This window comes from Contarinia nasturtii, unplaced genomic scaffold (assembly GCF_009176525.2).
Source record: "Contarinia nasturtii isolate CC-2019 unplaced genomic scaffold, AAFC_CNas_1.1 Cnas_scaffold_745, whole genome shotgun sequence".
Classification (NCBI taxonomy): domain Eukaryota; kingdom Metazoa; phylum Arthropoda; class Insecta; order Diptera; family Cecidomyiidae; genus Contarinia; species Contarinia nasturtii.
In genome coordinates this window covers 1,174,010-1,193,550 of record NW_022198093.1, presented here as the reverse complement: position 1 = coordinate 1,193,550, position 19,541 = coordinate 1,174,010, and the positions used below count along the sequence as shown (strand labels likewise).

The 19,541-nt window shown below is 34.7% G+C and overlaps 1 protein-coding gene across 1 annotated transcript; it reads left to right on the top strand.

The window, feature by feature from the left end:
- The first annotated feature begins 8,909 nt into the window (after positions 1-8,909).
- LOC116341565 lies at positions 8,910-10,619 on the top strand. The gene is made up of 2 exons (XM_031768710.1): positions 8,910-8,959; positions 9,132-10,619. The coding sequence occupies exon 2, from the start codon at positions 9,139-9,141 to the stop codon at positions 10,000-10,002; it is 864 nt and encodes a 287-aa protein (XP_031624570.1). The 5' UTR covers positions 8,910-8,959; positions 9,132-9,138; the 3' UTR covers positions 10,003-10,619.
- The last annotated feature ends 8,922 nt before the right edge of the window (positions 10,620-19,541 follow it).

Genomic DNA, 19,541 nt, shown 5'->3' with positions numbered 1-19,541 from the left:
AATGTCCAGCAAACAACTGTATCGCTCTTGCAAATGAAAAAAAAAGCCAAAAAAGTGCATTAACCGCAGACATGAAATCGTTTTACGTTTTCGATTGCCCAGCATGGAAAAACGGAATTGAATTAAATTTCAAAGTATTTACAAGTGAGCGATCTTCTCGGTTTTTTCTCGGCGATGCATATTTGCATTGCAGAAACGAATGGACGGACGGACAACGGAGAAAAACAAACTGTGTGAAGTAACTGCATATTGCATTCGTTGTTAATTCAAGTGAACTAGACTACCGATTTTCTATGAATGGTGATCGGAAAATTGGAGATCATGCTTCAATTATCAATTATAGAATTGACGCGATTTATCATTGATCATTTCGTTCAGTAGCACACATACGAGTGGAATTGAAGAAAATGGCGATACGTTGAACATGTTGTTGTTACAACATGACGTACACCGAAATATAAACGTTCATTAAAGTGAAATTTATGGCATCAAAATGTGGCAGTGTGCAATGGACAAAACGGTTAGCCGGGCACGAGCTAATGATAAAATGATGGAAGTATTACGAACAAATGATATCATTAGATCAAACAAAGGCCACCATCTAATAGACGATCCATTGTCGAAAATTATACATTTTTTGTCGGTCTCTCTTTCTTCTGTTTGATGTTCATCATTTCTTTATCGTGTGTCCAATATGCTTGAAATTCCATTATTTTTTTCCACCTCAATGAGTTTCCATTGTCCAGATGACGACGATCACAACGTATCAATTGAATGCCGTTGATAGGGCTAATTTAAAACGATCAACGCCAACAATAAAAGCGATTATTGAAATGAATCGAAAAGAATACTCAATCTATTCGAATGAATACCTGTACGTTTTAGGTTGCTGTTTGATCATATCATGCAATTTAATAACATTTCATTTTCAATGGTGGCCAGTGACGAATCTTACCATTTACCGGATCTCTATGCGATTCATGGCGCACAGAGACTCTTTTCAATTCGATAAAGATAGTCATTCGACAGTTTTCTCTCTCTCTCTTCTCTGTACTGATTTTATATATATTCGAAAACGTAACAACCACATCATTTTACTTGTGAATTTACATTAATTCAATTTTTTTTTCTTAGAGAGAGAGAATGAAAAGAAATAAAAAAGACAACCATGCGCGCAGCAAATAACAGTATTTTCGACGTCCGGTTCGCACGGCAATGATATCGTCAATATGTGTAGTTTGTACTGTCCTATACGTTCATTTCAATTTCAAGTGAAAGTGAAGTTTCTTTCTTATTTTGCCGATTTTATACATTTGCACACTGCCAATGTCAACCAATCACATAACTTTTTCTTATGAATTGAATTGATAAGCCGACCGGCTTCTTGCGCGCGAGAGAGTGAGCGAACGCATTCGAAATTCATTTTTAAAGTGCGAATTTTTAATGTGCGAACATTGCAATTATCATTTGAGGAGAATTGAATGTGTATTTTCTTTCGCTTAAAATACACTTTCGACGAGAGACTAGTTGCAATATGAAGAAAAATTGCACTTTAGCAAATGCTCTATCGGTTTTATTTTTTCATTGTTGACTTGAGGGGCGCTTTTTTCCACATAAGCGATTCGCTTTTGTTTTATAAATTGGCTTCAAATTAATGTCAAACTTGTTAACTTCTTTTCAACTAAAACGAAATATGCAAATGGTTTAATGTGCGTCTGTGCATATGCGAGTTGAAAAGTGTTTTTCTCTGTCAATAAAATAGAAACTGATTCGTTCAGGTTCATGTTCAAGGTAAAAATATGTGTGCTTCAGTTATGTGGTGGCGTTTGAGAAAAAAATGAATGACAGCACTTTACACATTAAAAATAGTGGCCGAAGATAGAGAGAAAGAAAGATGTCTTAAAGGGTCCAATAACTGATGGTAACCGTTGTAAATAGCGTTAAATGGCCAATTAATTCTAAACAGCAAACTGAAACATTTATTAAGCGGAACGGAAATGCGTAAATGCTTTTCGCATAACGGTAGCCGCGCATCCAAACTGCTTATTATGGCAAATGAATAATTGTAGATGAGAAGTGTATATAATATAGAAAGTGCAATAATGTTCGATAATTTGTTCGAAATATTGTGCGCTCGCATCGCATTTTCAACGAGAAAAAATTCTTCGTGCCAAGAATCGTGTGAAGATCACGAGATTTGAACACACGATTCAAGTATGGATCCATCATGATTAACAACGTCATATATTTTTCTCGTCGGTCATTGTGACGCCATTTATTCTTGTTTTCATACATTATCTTTCAATTTTATAGCTGAACAAAAAAAAATGTGAATTATGGAACAATTCCACGATTTGTCAAGCCGCCTCTTACCTGGAACCAAAACAAAAATATATTAGAAAAAGTGTTAAGTTCACGTAAGCCTAACCTAGTTATAGAATAAAGTTTGGTTATTGGGTCACACGTACAAACAATTGGGCAGATGCGCACGCGCGAACTGATTCGATATCACTTGATTTCAACCGAAAAAAAACGTGACTCCATTTCGCATTCATTTCCAAAGTTTTATATTCATTCGTCGCGCGCACACATTTTGTATCTCACAAAATATGATTATGTAGTATGATGCAACCCATACGACATTTGAAGAAGATCGTGTGTGATTCGAATGAATGAAAACACATTGTTTCTTTCTATTTGGAATTTACATTCATGGAATTTAACAACAACAACGAAAAACAAAACAAGAAGAAACAAGTTGCAAACAATTTTATCTATTCGGTACGATTCTTTTTAACGCCAGATTCTTGGCCCAATTCCAAAGAATGAACGCGCTTTTTTGACATACAAATCGTTTTGTAATTCAATTTGTTTTTCCATTGAATTGCAACGTATTGTTTGTTTCAAATGAAAAGATTGCGAAAATATTTAATTACCGCACATTTTATTGTATGCTTTTCTTTTATGTAAGAGAGACGAAAAAAATTCAATTCCAACCTGTGTAAGTGATCGTATTTATGAGAAATTCTTCTTTCTGCGATACTGAAGCAAAAAAAAAACCATTATTATTTTCAATCATCAAATCGCCAAAAAAACTTAATTTATCAAACATGTTCAAACACGACTCACACTTGGATGGGTTTTTATGTGTACCTCGGGCGCCTCATTCCAGTTTTGCATACATTTTCCCGTGTCGATTCGTGGCCCAAAAGGCCATGAAAACTAAATTTCACCGAAAAATGTTTCCACCGCATTAAATTGAATTGATGCGAGAAAAATCAGTTGGATAGACAACATCACGTTTTTTTGTGGTTTTTTTTTTGCACATTTTTCCAAACGCAGCTTTAACTCGTTTCAAAATTGGCATTTTAGTGATTTTTGCGCATATCTCAGCGCCAAAGAATCAATTTGTTTCACATATAACATGAATTTGTTGGCCGGTGAGAAAACCGAAATGGGGAAAAATTGTTAACATGAAAAATTTAATTAGATCGGTTTTTTTTGTATGCGAATTTCTATTCAATTGTCTATGTCAAGGTCAGATTGGTATTGTGGAATGCGGATAGTCCAAAAATGGCGAAATAAATGAGATCACATCAAAAAGAATCAAAGCCAATTCAAATTGAATATATGGAAATTGATTGTGAATGAAGCAATTTAAGTTGTGTGCTTTTCTTTTATTTCACTTTTTCTAGATGAACGTTTGCTTCGTGCAGAGCATGACTCTTTTTCTGTAAATGGAAGCGAAAAAAGGAGAGAGAGAATTGTATGCAGTGTGTTTAGCCGCAAATGAATTTGATCTCAATTTCAGCCGTCGCCGTGTTATACTTACCTGATATACCTGATAAATCATTTATGGCGTACAATTTCTCTCTCATTATCATTCTTATACGCCGAATGGCAGTCTTTGTATAACACAGCGTATATGTATGTGTTATTATTGCTTTTCTTTATCAGCGCCATAGCCTGAGAAACAAGCAAAAACGACGAGTAAGCGTTCGCAATTGCACCGAATATACAACACATGTACGATGAATACCGTTACAGCAATTTGTATGAAAATCGAAACCAAAAAATGACAGAAGAATTGGATACCAAAAAAAGAGCACAAAATACACTCGACAGCGGTTCACTTTTTAAAAAGAAATCAAATTGGTAACCACCTTGACCACCAATTCATTCAGTGCATAAACAACGGTTGAATTAAACGAAGCCAAACGATAACATGAACCGCAAAAACTGCCAAGCACACTTATTTCATCCAGTTTTTATTCATGTTGAATTCGAGTGGGTATAGAGCATACAAGGGAGACTTGCTTGGTTCCTGATTCTCTTCGTCACTTATTTCCATAGATCCGAACTTATTTTGCAAGCAACATGAATATGAATAAGAATAAAAATACCGAAAACAATTGAAATTTTAAAACGCTGAAAAGAAAGCCGCAACTACGTTAAGAGAGAAGAAAAAAAAATACGAGCGGTAATAACAAAAATACAACGTCCAGGCGTTACATATACACACGAAAAAAACTCGAATCTAAAGCGAAAACGAGCAAAACAAAGCATGCGAAAAGAGTAAAAATTGAAAATGACTTGGCTGAATAGTGTTGGCTCTGTATGCCCAAATAAATCGTATGGCAACAGCAAATCTGAACGATGACGACGAGATATGGTGATCTGAGTGAATTGTGATCTGAGTGCACATTGTAATATATAAATTGATATACGATTCTGACCATCGATTGGCCCATTATTCAGTTTACTTTGTTTTTGGCTTGATTTCGTTTCACAAGAAATTCGTATTTGTTGTGTGATCACTTTACATGTGCGCCGTTCATTTGTTTCTGTTTTTCTTCTTCTTCGGTGTGTTTTTTTCTCTTCATTTCGTTCATCTTATAAGATCACGTCGTCATTTGTGCTCAACAAAGCAATGCAGAATGCTAACGATATGCTACTCCGGCTTATGGTTTATTTGTATCCATTGGCCAGGAACAGAGAAATGTACATTTTACATGCACTACATTCGTATGCGCACACACACATATCAAATCTTGTATTGCTTTCTCTTTATAATCGATGCCATTTTATTATTGTTTATTGTAATTCTTATTTTATCAACTCGAGTTTTTCATTTCACAATTTATTCAGTTTGGCGATGCTTTTTTTTATTTGATTACTTGTTGTTTTTATATTGTTGAATTGAAACTGTTCAATGATTTTGAGTTTAAAAGAAAAGTGATGGTCACCACGGTTGCTGCGTCAGTCTGGTGGAAAAACTCGAAATCGCATTGATAATCTATTAGGCCTCTGAAAAAGTTGAAGTGTAATCGTCTATCTTTCGACCGTTTTTACCTGTGCCGCTTTTCGACGCGATTGAAATCATTATGGCTGTTACAGTTGTATAAATCCGTTGCTTTGAAAGTTGTATTTTTGCATCGTCTTAATTTTATTACCAGCAAGAAGAAGAAAAAAAAAACACATAAAGATCATCCAGAATGAATTGAATCAGATTTGCTTTTCATCATTTTATTTGGCTGAAGTTCACAACATCTGGTAATTATTTTATTATATGGGCATGTCTATGGAGATGAAAACAAGAGGTTGCGCTGCGTATTTGAAAATACAGCCCATGAATACTAATAATAATATAATGAAAGGTAAAAGAATAAAAAGGAATTTTTTTTTTCATCTTCTTTGTTGGCTTATTTTGGAAAGGCTTTGAATTCATTTCGTTCATATAAATTGAAGCGAGAGAGGGAGAGAGGGGGGAAAGAGAATAAAATGCGCGCAAATCGATATGTGTATAGACATTTTTCGCAGCCTTAGATTATTCATTGCAATGAGTTATGCGGTCAGTCAGTTGGCTAGAAGTTGGTAATGAAAATTTGTTCGAATTGACCGCAATGCGAGCGAATTTAATGGAAAGTTGTGTTGTGGCGACTTTAATTGAACGTTTGCATACATGCTGAGTAAGTGCTGTATATCGTGATATTGTACGCTCACACCATATAAAGGTAATAAACATGGCTCGAGTCTAGTACAGATGTTTGTTGTCCGCGCAGATTTGAAAGAATCCCGGCATAGTTGTGATGCTCTTACTTAACAAACACACGTCAATGAAACAATTCACATGAAAGTGTCAATGTCTCGGCTACGGAACAGGCAAGAAGACAGATGAGAGGGAGAGAGAGAGATCAATCGCGGTTTCAGTGCGCAATATAATTTTTGCAACCGCTATACACAGCATTAATTTAATTTCTTTTATTCTCAAAATGTGTACGCTTCATAAGACACAATGGCCATAAATTATTTATAGAAATTCTCTCGTTCAAATCAAAATGATCAGACAATGAATCGGATCGATGGCACGTACCAAAGCAACAAACATAACAAGCACAATTTGATGATGTCGATGTAAAAAAAAAAGTGTAACAAATGTAATTGCCCGTCAATATTGAACCGCACGGACGAGCGTGCGCGCGCACTCTCTCGCACTATGATCTTTTCCATTTTGATGGGCTTCTTTTCACTGCTACTGCCATCGCTGCTGCTGTTGCTGCTGCTGTGTGACTGCTAACATTTTCCATTGTCAAACTTCTAATAATAAATTGACAATTATTATTTATTATTCGTCGGTGTTTCTTTGTATATTCAGAAAACGATTTTTATTTGGTGAAAATGAATTGTGCAGCCCGACACACACGATGCCATGCAGAAGCGAACGCTAAAAATGATCGGTCAAAAAAACAGACCTGGTAACCGCATTATTAGACAACAATGGATCTAGCAAAATATACGATCATTTGTGCGGTTAGACCACCACATCCAGTAGAGGAAAATACATCGTCAATGCAACGCTCACATCAGTGATATTTCTAATTAATGTGATTGTTTCAATCGGCCGAGTGGAAAATACCAAATAACATTCATTCTCATTTTAACGGCAAATGGAAAACTGAACAATCACGTCAAATGTAATTAAAGTGAAAAAGGTGCTATATGCCTAATGAACTATGCCAATGCTAATAAAAAATAATCAAAATAAACAACAACCAATTTCCATAGGAGAGTAATGACAAATCAATGACGAAACGTATGGGAATTCTGTTGTTTATAACCATTGACCGTTGCGTTGCGTTGCGTTGCGTTGTGTTCAATTAAAATAGTCTCTATTTACAATTCTACACTTTACACACGAAATGCCAACCGCTGATTTTCTCAATTGTTTGATGGGCGTCAATGGTCAAAACTAAGATAATTCATTTTGCATTAAGTACTTTATTCGAAGTGGGAAAGTTCACCATTAAATTTGGAATTTTATTTTCTTTCAATTCGTTGGGAAAATAACAAATCAAAAACGTCATGAACCGCAGATAGATTATAATCCGTGTGAAAAATGCCGAATAAAAGAGAGAAAGAGAACGAGCGATATGAATAAGAATAAGAAGTGAATTTGGCACGCAAAAGAACAAAATGAAAGCACTGCTCGAGTGCATCTCTGGATGGCATAGCAGTGGATGGATGGCGGTACTTTTCACTCGCATTTATTCGCACACCAAAAAATGAACAATGAAATGTATGCTATTGCCACTTATAATATAGGTAAGCATTTGCAAGGTTGCAATGTAAGTCGGTGTGTCGCCAACAATGCGTATCACACAGCGTATCTGTTTCAAGTCATCACCCAATGTCTCTCATTTCCCACATTACAGTAACCGTTATTGTTGATGTTGCTGGTTTGGTTTTTATTCAGTTTCTTTTATTATTTTCATTTTGTGTTGTGCAAATACAAATGTATATCAAACGTAAAACCGTCTACACATAAAACTGTGTGTAAAAAAAAGAACGAAAGAGGGAAATTAACATAAATTGAAGTTGAATGTATGTTTTAAAAAAAAATGATTTTAATAGTATCAACATATACAATGTCCGGTTATAACGCGTTGCGGGGTATTGGGTGCTTTGCTTTTCTTCAGAATGGTTTTGTTTTTCTCTCTTTTTCTCACTTCTTTGACATTTAAAAGAGCAAAATAAACAATATTTTATTTATTTCGATCATGTAAATGATGGCTTAAGGTGATGATATAGACATTAACGCAAAATGTCAATGAAGAAGATACTCTTCTTATCGGGTTGGTGAATCAAGTTTAATGGTGGGGAAACCGTTTACGTTCAATGACCCATGCCTTTCCCTAGCCTACTCGATTTATAACCAATGAACTCAATAGAAATAAGCCGCTTTTGGCAGTCTCCGTACACCATTGACATTAAATAACAATCTTAATAGGCAAAATTCATAATTAATCAAAGAGAACTTAAGAGAATCTCTTTTTTTTCCGATTGAATTAAAAATTCACTCATAAAACTGTATTGCATGTGAAAAGTATGTGGCATGAGACAGAAGAATATTTACAATGAGAAAAAAAGTAATGGTGTAGTAGTGAAAAGTAAAAAAGAGATGTAAGAATCCGAAGAATCCAGTGGTTCATGGTTAACTGAGTCGAGCCGAGTCAAGTTGAGTTGAGCCAAGTGAATTGGCTGGCAGGTGAGAGAGCGAGACTGATGCGCTTCAGTAAGGTAGATAGTGTGTGAGTGTTTCGTATGCTGATATTCGTCAACGTTGTCGTTGTTGTTGTGGTTGCTGTAGAACGATTGCCGTAGTTGTGCGTGTGTGTACACAGAGTCGCGCACTTGAATTTGAATTTAGTGGGGCAAAGTCGCAGAAGCATTGGATCAAGTATCCATGTATAAATATGGTTGTACATTCTACAAATCGTATCATATCATCCTTCCTAGTTGATTCAACATCACAGTTCGATTTTCATTGATTCGTATTTTGGTTTTCCATCCGAAATTTTTTTTTTTTGGTTTTTTTCATTATTATTAGTTTGTTGTCACAAACGAAAATTTTGGTAGTGCCGAAACAAGAATAACAACAACAACAACAAAAAATTAACAAGTACGTTGTTTTTCGTTTTTTTTTTTTTTTTTTTAATTTTCATTGTGTAAAATAAAAGAAGTAACGAATTTTTGGTGTGAAAATTTTGCTTAATAATTTTTGTCCAAACTCTCGGAATTCTCAATATCACGAAGTTGTTTTAACAAATTGATTGTTTAAAAATCCGAAATAGAAATAACATGATGGCATTGGGAAAAGTATTTGGAATATTGTGTGGAATTGCGTTGGTGTCAGCGTTGCCAGCCGAAGAAAGTCGCGGCCAATCACGAAATGCTGTTGGTGCTGATAGTGATTTAATGGAGAGTATTTATAGCGATTGTCTGCGCAAAGATTCAGTGTCATGTGTAAAATATAAGCTATTCTCATTTGTGGATAAAATGCTCGATCAAAGAGACACATTTGCACTGACCGAAGGTGTAACTGTGATTAAAACCGACAAACCCGATGGTGGTGCACCACGTGCACTAACTGGTGACGAATCAATTGAATCGTTAATCTTTAGCCGTGTACAGAATTTCTTGCAATCGCATACCGTAAAAGTTGAATTGAAAGGTGCCGATGTTGTGAATGCCGTCTCATCAACTGGCCGAGCACTTGAAGATGTATCCGATAATATATTTGGCAGTGAAGATAGCATCAATGAAGTGAACGAAGCTCGTGGCAAAAAGAAGAAGGCAGCCAAAATTCTTGGTCCACTTCTATTGGCGTTGGGTCTCAAAGCGGCCGCATTGTTGCCACTGGTTTTGGGTGCAATTGCATTGATTGCGGGCAAAGCATTGTTGGTCGGTAAAATTGCATTGGTATTGTCGGCTATTATTGGTTTGAAGAAATTATTGTCACAAGAGAAACACGTGACCTATGAGGTTGTTGCACATCCACATCATTCATCGAGCCATTCGGCGAGTCATGGTGAAGCCTATTCGGTTGGAGCATCGAACCTTGATGTTAGCGGCTATGCAGCCGCCGGCGGTACCGGACATGGTGGATGGGGACGAAGCGTTGACGCACAGGATTTGGCATACCGAGGACAAAAAACTGAGTAAATTGTTTAACATTTAAATTCTTCCCCCAAAACACGAGATTCATTTACATACAGAGATTCAATATATGAAATACTATGACTCATTACATACACACATACAAAAATACACTCACATTCATGCGGAGCTGAATCACACACTCAGAAATAGATACACCGACAGGTTAAGTAAACAGCACCGATAAGTTTTGTTAAGGAGCTTATAACATATAAAGTTAAAAAAAAAATGAGAAAAAAATCATCAGGGTTCTTTTTTGTAGAAAAAAAAAACAATCATTGTCGATGCGATGATGCAAAGGATCCTTATTTACCTTAGTTCATAATAGATTTTTAATTGATGCGGAAATAGAAAACATTGAAAACAAAGCACACACACATACATACATACTACTTAATATCCAATTGGAAAAAGCTAAGGAAGTTTTTGTTTGTTTTATTAGATATTGTTATGCAATTAGTACCGAAATAATACTCGAATTTTCTTATGTTAAAGGCTTAGTTTATCTTAAAAACCGAATAATCTCTGCTTTGTCTCCTCAAATTTTTCGTTTTTAAAATCGATTTTGTTGTTAATGTTGAAGTTTTCAATATTTTTTATGATTTCTGTTCAATTAATTTATCTTTGAGAGAGAGAAAAATGTAATTTAATGCTATTTATTTAATTTATTTATTTAACGAAAAAAAAACAAGATCAGTTAATTTATTCAAGAAAATGCAAATTGCGCAAAAGCAACGAAAAAAATGTAACAAAAAAATATATGTAACGAAGATTGAAAGAAAATGATTGAAACGAAGAAACAAAGAATGGAAGATGCATGCAAAGTGCCTTCCAATTGAAACCATTCGAAAATTGGCAGTTTTGTCGTTTGTGTTCCAATTTTGTTTATTTTTATATAGAATGAAGCGAAAAAGGAAAAAAAGACGTTTCCAGCACAAGAATTTCAACACACATCACACAAAACATACCATACACACAACACAAATACAAAAAAAACACACACACACAAAACACATTACACCTCATAACACAAAACACGCATCGCAGATATATTGCAGTCAAAACGACATAAGTTACACAAACACTCGGGCACTCCACGATCATAAACATGAAACATATTTACATTTACGCTATGTCGACTGACCTCTTTCTCGCTATAGGCTTTTTATCGCTCTGATTTCATCTTAATTCTTTCTATCAATTTCTTTCTTTTCTTCTTATTCTTAACAGCTTAACTCTAGCTCGCTTGCATACACTCGCTTCTATGCCTCGCTTCTTTCATTCTATTCTACATATCAATTACAGTTCATCATATTTTCTTTTATGATTAAACTGTTTCTTTTTTTGTTTCTCTACTACTCTTCTACCTCAATCACTATCGTCTGTCTGTCTATCTTATCTTTATCTTTTTTTACTTGAAACATGTTTATGATTTCTGTTTTTTTTTTTTTTTTTTAAATTAACCAAACAAAATCTAGCCGAATTTTTTTTTGTCCATTTCAAATATTCGAAATTTTCTTCGTATGTTTGATATATATACTTTTTGTTTTGATTTTTTTTATCTGCCATAAATTGCCATAGACACTATTTTTTTTTCTTTTGATTTAAGCGTATCTTTCGTTAAAAAAAATGAGAAAAAATTTATTTTTGTTTTGTTTTGAATTTGAAATAAAAACCAATCTGCGAAAAAAATAACTAGAAATGAACTAAATATATGGAATCGAAAATTTACGAGAAAAACACTTTTCATTCTTTTCCCCCCATTTCTTTGGCTATAATTCTCCTTGTTCTTTTCATCTCACCGAAAAAGTCATCAATCATGAAATTAGGTTGACATTGCACTTGAACATCGAAGAGCTTATTTAAACACATTATACAACATCATCCACCTACAAAACACACAACAAAAACATACACTTTTCATACATACACACACACATTCTCACACAACCTCAAAGAAAAGACTCAACAAAAACACACTCAACAAAAAACATATTCAACAGAAGAAAAAGAAACACACAATATACTATCGTAAAAAAATGAAACAAATAGATTATCAAAACAGATTTCACACATAAATACACTTCGAGTAACGAGCATCGGATTAGAAATGTAAAGAGAAAAAAAAGAGTCATCACTTAAATCATAAAAAGCGAAATGAAAAAAAAAACAATGGTGAAGAAAGAAAAAAATTAATCGACAAAAAGTCGAAAGCGAAGCAATTTAAGCGTAGCCAATAAAGGCGAATAATTTATGATTCATCGGCACATGTCCAGTTTACATTGGATGGATTTCAAGCCGATTTTCGCTACCTTACAAAATATGCACAAAACGCTTTTCCATCAAAGCGATTTTCTACAGATGAAATCTATCAAAGTTTTTCGCATTTCATTTATTTCATTCACGTTCAGTTTGTTATTCATTTCGTTTTCTATGTTTTATTATTTTCATTTGCAATATTAATTTCGAAAACGAGAGATGAAGCACGATGCTTTTGATTGACACGATCACAATTTCACATCAAAGACCATTAAATCACAACACTCAATTAAAAGAAAAAACACGAGAAAAAGATTGACACACGCACATTTGAACTCTCACTGGTCACCAAACACTAGATGAAAAGAAAACGTTTTTACTTTTATGTTACTTCGTCTCGGTGGCAAACGAAATTGAAAACGGCGCAAGCATCAACAATAGGCGCAAATATTTCGGCCGAAAAAAAAAATGAAAGAATAAACAGATGTAAACAATGGAAGCACACGGCGACAAAATCTGTATGTAAACAATTGGAAGTCGGCGTTTTGGTCGAAGCACAGAAGCTTTGTCTTTGACAACACAAACACCATAATTTGCATTCGACGGACACGCAGATAAGAAAAAGGAAAAAAATCACAAATTGTATAGAAGAAGAAAAGAAAATAAAGAAAAGATTTACATTATTATGATAGTGTTATTATTATTTTGCCCGATTTACTAGTATTCTCTTGTTGTGTAAAGATGAAGGAACGAAGCATACGACGAACAAAAACAATGAAATATCTTTTACTAAGTGAATTAAAAGTACAACAATATCATGCATATCACATATCGATGCCGCTTAAGAAACATGACATTGCATGTACTTTGTTAACGTTTTTATCTGGTCGGGTCTACTGTACTAGGATTGTCGTTGTCATAATCTTTTTCAAGTAAAAACCGAGAGGCCAACAAACTTTTTGTTTAGTCTTTTAAGAAAAAGCCATGCAGAATAAAATCGCAATAAATACCTTTTTTTCTCTTTTATTCAATTGTAATTGTGATGTTTATGTTTTTTGTAGTCGTCTCTCATTTTATATTCTTTGAATTTAATGGGAGATTTTCATCAAGTTTTTGGCTTTATCGCAAAAGAAAGAAAAAGTTTTATTTCATTTCGTTTTTCATTTGATGAAATGATTGGCCGGTGGCTGCGACGTTGCCGCCATAGTAATCAAACATCAAATGCGATTTCATTTCGCCTTTTTTTTCCTTCTCCGTCTTGCTGTCAGATGAAACTATGTGAAAACCCTCAATATATAATGATAATTAAAGTTGAAACGAAAGCACCAAACTGAAAGATCTACGTGTAGCGATAATTTTTTTTTGGGATTTTTCTTTTGTGTTTCGTTCCGTTCTTTAATTGTTTGTTTTCTGTTTGGTCACTTAAGCCAGAAGTCAGTTGGAAATGGTTAAGTGCCAAGTACCTGTGGTTTTGGACAAGCCAAAACTAATTTCATTTTTTTTTTGCAGAGAAAATGCTCATTTGATTGAAAGTTTGTGTCTTAATTTTCATTCAGCTGGTAAGTTCGGTCGTTTATAAATGGTTTGTTGTTTTTAGCAGTTTTGTACACATTAATTTTGGTACTGACCCTTATACGCTTCAGAAATTCTCGACGCCATGAAAATGATGAATTAACAAATGCGAGTTTTATCGACAAAAAATGATCGTCTCAAACGTTTTTTTGGTCGAAGAGACGTGAACACTATCATTTTCATTTGTTTCAGTGAGACATAGAGCATTTTTTTTGTGAATGCGGACAAAAAATGGCTAAAATACAATTTTAAAATAATGTTAGTAATATTCAAAAACAAAGAATAATGCTACGATGTACACGAAGCATTAATTATCTGTGTTTGCACGTACAACACGCTTCGATTGTAAAAACACGATCAATGTAGGCCATGAGAGCACTGGACTTTTCATACGTCACACATTCAACGAACATGGTGCTGATGATCGAGTGTGTTTGTGTGTGGTTCACCAACAAGTTTTCATACGATTTTATGTTCGAACCACTACCTGCTTAATGTAAGTATGCCTGGTTCTAGTCTTTTAGCCATTTCAAACTGGCCAATATGCAAAATTTATAAGAAACCAACAAGTAAAAACAATGAACAGTATGTTGAAACCTACAAATTTTTGGTAAGTATTATTTCGAAATTGAAAAAGAATCAAATGCAACATACAAAGCTTATTTAGACCATAATATACGCATCGACATCGAAATGTATGTTACACAAAAATTCTTACAGAAGACGATAAAAATGAACCGAAGAATTCCAGAAACCAGAACGACGCAAAAAAAGTAAGAATATAAGTGAAACAGAAACGAAATCCCAAATAAATCACGAATTGAATGAATTGAAACTAAGCCATGCCAGTCGGAGAGAGATAGAGAGAGAGAAAGACAGAGAAAGAAAGAGAGAGAGACTTTCAAAATGGGAAGATATGATTGCGGTGTGCACATGTGGTTGTTTGTTGTTTTATTTCATCACGTTTTCAATTGGCTCAATTCCAAAATTGGAGTGCCGCATTTAATCAACAATCGAGCGGCGCGCACGAGAGAGAGAGTATGTAGTGCGTAAACAATAATAAATGTACCCTATATGTAGTTTGACCATATCATTTTGGGCGATAACGTACGGATTTCACGTTGACTTTGGTGTTTTCCGCCAGATCAAAAGAGATACGGAGAGACTTTTGAATGTCTTTGCATGGATCCAACCATCTTGGCAATGACAATGGACCCATTCACACACAAAATATGTATCGCAATGTGAAAATGTCGGTGCGAAAGCATTTTTTTATGGGCCTACTTAAAAAGCGTTGAAAAAAGCCTTAGTTTTGATGATGTCAAAGAATAAAGTTCATCAAACCATTCATCATGTTTTGTCATCAAATGACACATCATTAGCTAATGTCACTACAATTATATTCGATTCAACTAAAATAGCGGTTTTGCTATGCAACTTTCTGATACTGTATATTATGCACAACACTTAATTTACGGTATCTTTTTCTCTTCTCTTCTCTTCATCTCACCAGGTTTGCGTTTTTTTTTTAATGTTTGCCTGCATTCTGAATCGCATTTAAATACGTTTCGCTTGTAAATTATATGCGAATGGTGTGTGACTCGATCTTGGGCATAAACTTAACATTGGTTCGACATAATGTGTCTCTTTGTATGTATCTCTTACGATTTTGCATTGGAATCGATCCACTTTCGAGCAAGTGTGTGTGGTTGCTGTTAGTGAGCAAGTGCTTTTTCCCGTTCCGTGTGCCAAACATGTGATTCTGCAATTTTATTCCGTCGAGTAACATGTGTGCTATACAGATTTATGCTTAATTACATCAATATATCATCATCATCAACATCATCTATACCCCGGCGCACAATTCATGTAATAATAATGGCATTTGCTATAACAATAATACAATGTATTGCTTCACATTGCATGCTCACATTCTGCCAACGAACTGAACACTTTTAAGCAACGCCGTTCGTCAACGCGCCGCTTCATTTTTTTAATATACAATTTGCATTGAATGGTTTACTGTCGAATTATAAGTAAAAGCAATGCGCCGTCAGAGAAATCTGAACGAAAAACAAAATGAGAGAACTTAAGATCTTTGAAAGAAAATTTAACAAATAAAAAATTGTATTTCATTTGTGAATTTGTAAATATTTTCGGCTAATGAGGAAATGAGATCACATGCAATGCGATGTAAGCCCATTTAAATCCAGTAAATTGCATTGACACCTTTTTCAAGTTCAACTTTCTTTTGGATAAGTCGTATAATTCTGACAAATGATCTTGTTGCAATCGAAAACAGTTTTAGCACATTGCTTTCTTTGCCGCATTCAACCGGCCACTTGATGAGCATCGTTTTAGTGCTCTCAAGACACGACGCACTCACACACAATTTCTAGATAGTTCTCGACTCAGAGCCAACATTCAGAGAGACTTGTTAAGAACAAGTTCGATTGGCTTTGAGTGAAGAACTTTGTTTGTTTTTACGATCAACAAGATATTGGTCAGTGTGGTTAGCTGTTTGAATAGAAAGTCGTTGCTTTCAACAATTACTTAAAATAACCCACGCAGCGGTATCAATTTAATGCAATTACTGCATACGAACAAATCTTGGTTGGTGAACTAAAAATGATGATGGAAAAAAATGCGTCGACACTCACATTGCATCCACACATACATACACACGTAGCAAAGCAATTTAGAACAATTGTTGAGAAAGTAGCAAAATTTGTGTGATTTTTATCAAATCCCGCGAAATGTTATCGCAGCGTCTTGATTTGTTGGAATTTCATGGTAAAAATCTGGTTTCGATCGCACGCGCACACGGGACCAATCATGATCTCTGTGTATAAGTGTGACAATTTCAACAATGTGAACAGAAAAACACAAACAAACGCTAGCAATTTCACAAATTATAATAATAAAGTCAAATGGAATGTTTGTTCTAAGTTTCTGATGTATATAAACTTAATTTACGGCTCGTAAACACGCTATATGGCTGTGGATAATGGACGCGAGTTCTATTTAACCAGGCACACACTACCAAATGCAAATAATGAGAATAATTGGCCCAATCTAATGCATTTCTGAAGATATTTATTTCTTGTTATACATTTTGCCATCTGACACAACACGAATGCCTCTCGCTCTCGAATGTCTAGCGCGTTTTATATGCACTTTGCCGGTTTCGTAGCCGATCTGTTGTTGATGAACTGCCGAGAGACGGTTTCAGTCGTTCGCTGAATGTGAATTTATTGAATGTTTTTGTGTCTGTGTATATAATTTAAGCACGTCGATGGAAAGTGTTCGAAATGATCCAATTTCTTGTGCCATTCGCAGTGCAGCGCAAAGCTGAGAAGAATGAAGACAAAAACCCCAATCAGGCAGTATGAAATAGATCCGAGTTAGTCTGTGTGTCACATCAGAGGCAAATGGATACGAATGACGTAAATTGTTTTCCAGTGAGACATCATTTAGCCAATAAATTATTTCTAATGCACATTTTTACCTATTTGCACATTAATGCGTTTATTATGATGATTTCTATTTTTTCTGTTTTTTTTTCTCTCCCCATCTCCGTCGTCTCGCTTTGCGATCGATCTACAAGCTCATGCAGCTTATGGAGTAAACGTTTCATACATTTTTATTCCAAAGCCCCATTTGATATAGTTAACTTTCATATTGTTTTCTTTGGGTTAAATACTAAATAATTGCATTCTTCTGCATATGTGCATTTCTTCGTATTTGGTCTCTTTCCCTCTCCGTCTCTCTCTCTCTCACACACACACATTTCTCGTTGCACTGTATTTATAATTTTTGCGCTGTTTTTATCGTTTATTATCTCTTGTGTGTGCTTTCTTTTGGATATGTTGTTGTTATTTTTTTCTTCATCATTTTTGTGTTCGTTCACTTCTCTTTAGCTCATTTTGATTGCCTTTATCGGCCGGTGCTTAAATTAAAATAGGCAGGCACAAAAATTATGAAGCTTTTGAAGACCGCTTATACGCTATAGGTGGTAAAACCTGCCAGCAAACAAATGCGACCATCGGCTGAATTCTCCAAGCCAATATTATATGTAAGTGATCGCACCATAAAAATCGATACCAAAGTACTTCAAGATCCTGGTATAATATGGCTTTAATTCATGAAACCAGATACCCAACCGTTTTTTTTCTCTCTCTTTCTTCGTTTTTGGTTTTGAAGATATACGGTGATTGAATTTTTACACCGGAACCGGATTCATGACCCACATTGTGCATGTGTATGATCTACACTTATGTGGTGGACCAGCCAAATGTAAAATTTCTCTTTTAACATTTTTGTACTGATTTTGTTTTTATCTTTGCACATTCACGTTCGATTTTAGCTCTGATTCGGTTTTTTATTCATCATTTTCAATTATCTTTGATAATAACAAATGACTGGAATCATCAAGTGAGACGACAAGCCATGGCCACTTGAAGCACCTTTACGTAGTACACTTGGTGCCATCATTTTGATGAAGAAAAAAAACGTTTTCCTTGCTCCACTGCACCAGAGCAGAAGTAAAAAACGATTTTGATAAATCGATCAAAAGAAAATCGAAAAGTTTTTCTCTGCTCATTCCATTTTGATGAAACTCATTATTATCGGAGGGAAAAAAATTAATTGCGATTTGATTTCTCAAAACAAACAGAGAAATGTAAACACTTTTGAAGGTCTTTTGATCTTATCACGATAATCCTAGTCATGAAGGACCTCATGTCGTTCATGACTATTGCCGATTTTTGTGGTAACAATGGTCTATGGTCAATCAAAGTTTCCGAAAAAAGACCGAATTCAATGTATATTCTGTTTCATTCATTGCTGAATAGTTTTCGATGTCAACGATTTCAAATTGTGAAAATTCTGAAATTCTTTTTCGATGGAATCGCCACACATTTTTTTCTTCGTAGAAAGTGAAGAATTTCAAAGCATTACAAAAGCAATGTCGATGAAATGTCTTTCTTTCTTTTCCAAACTGTTGCAATTTAAAAGAAAGCTTGAAGCTCAACTCTTTTCTAAGTCGAACTTTCTTCGCATTTTTCTCTTCTTCGCCATCGACATCTTTTGAGAAGTATTCGACTCAAACATTGTAAGATTTCAAGCTTGATCAAGAGATCGCATGCTAAGTGAAAGCTTGTGAAAGTCGATTACGGTTGGTTTGAGTCTATGTCTGCGCAATGGTAATTCAGGAAAACCAAGAAAGCAAGAAGAAGTAATGAAGAAAGTAGAAGAAAGTGACCACGCCTAAAGTCATGCTAAATCATTCGAACAACGGTGTCTACCTAATGGCAATTTAAAACTTATTATTTTTTTTTGCTGCCTTCTCTGCATTTTACAGTTGAAAATATTTTCACGTCGCTTCATAATCGATTTAAGTTAACAAAACAACAAAAACGTTTTAGTTAAATGGAAAAAGAGATAATTTCTTTTTTTTGCCACTTATAATGAAACTTTAACTTTTCTTCTTCAAAATAGAAGACTTTTCGTAATTATAATGTATCAGATAATAAAACAAAAATGAATTTGAAGAAAATCGATTTCATCTAACGTGAGCAATAAAGTATGATGCACAAGTGCATGCATTTTCATGAAACGTGTAATCGAATGAGAAAAATGTGTCGATTATTCAAGTTAATGGAGTGGTGAAAACTTAATAATTGTGTTAATGGAATAGAATCGATCATAGGGCG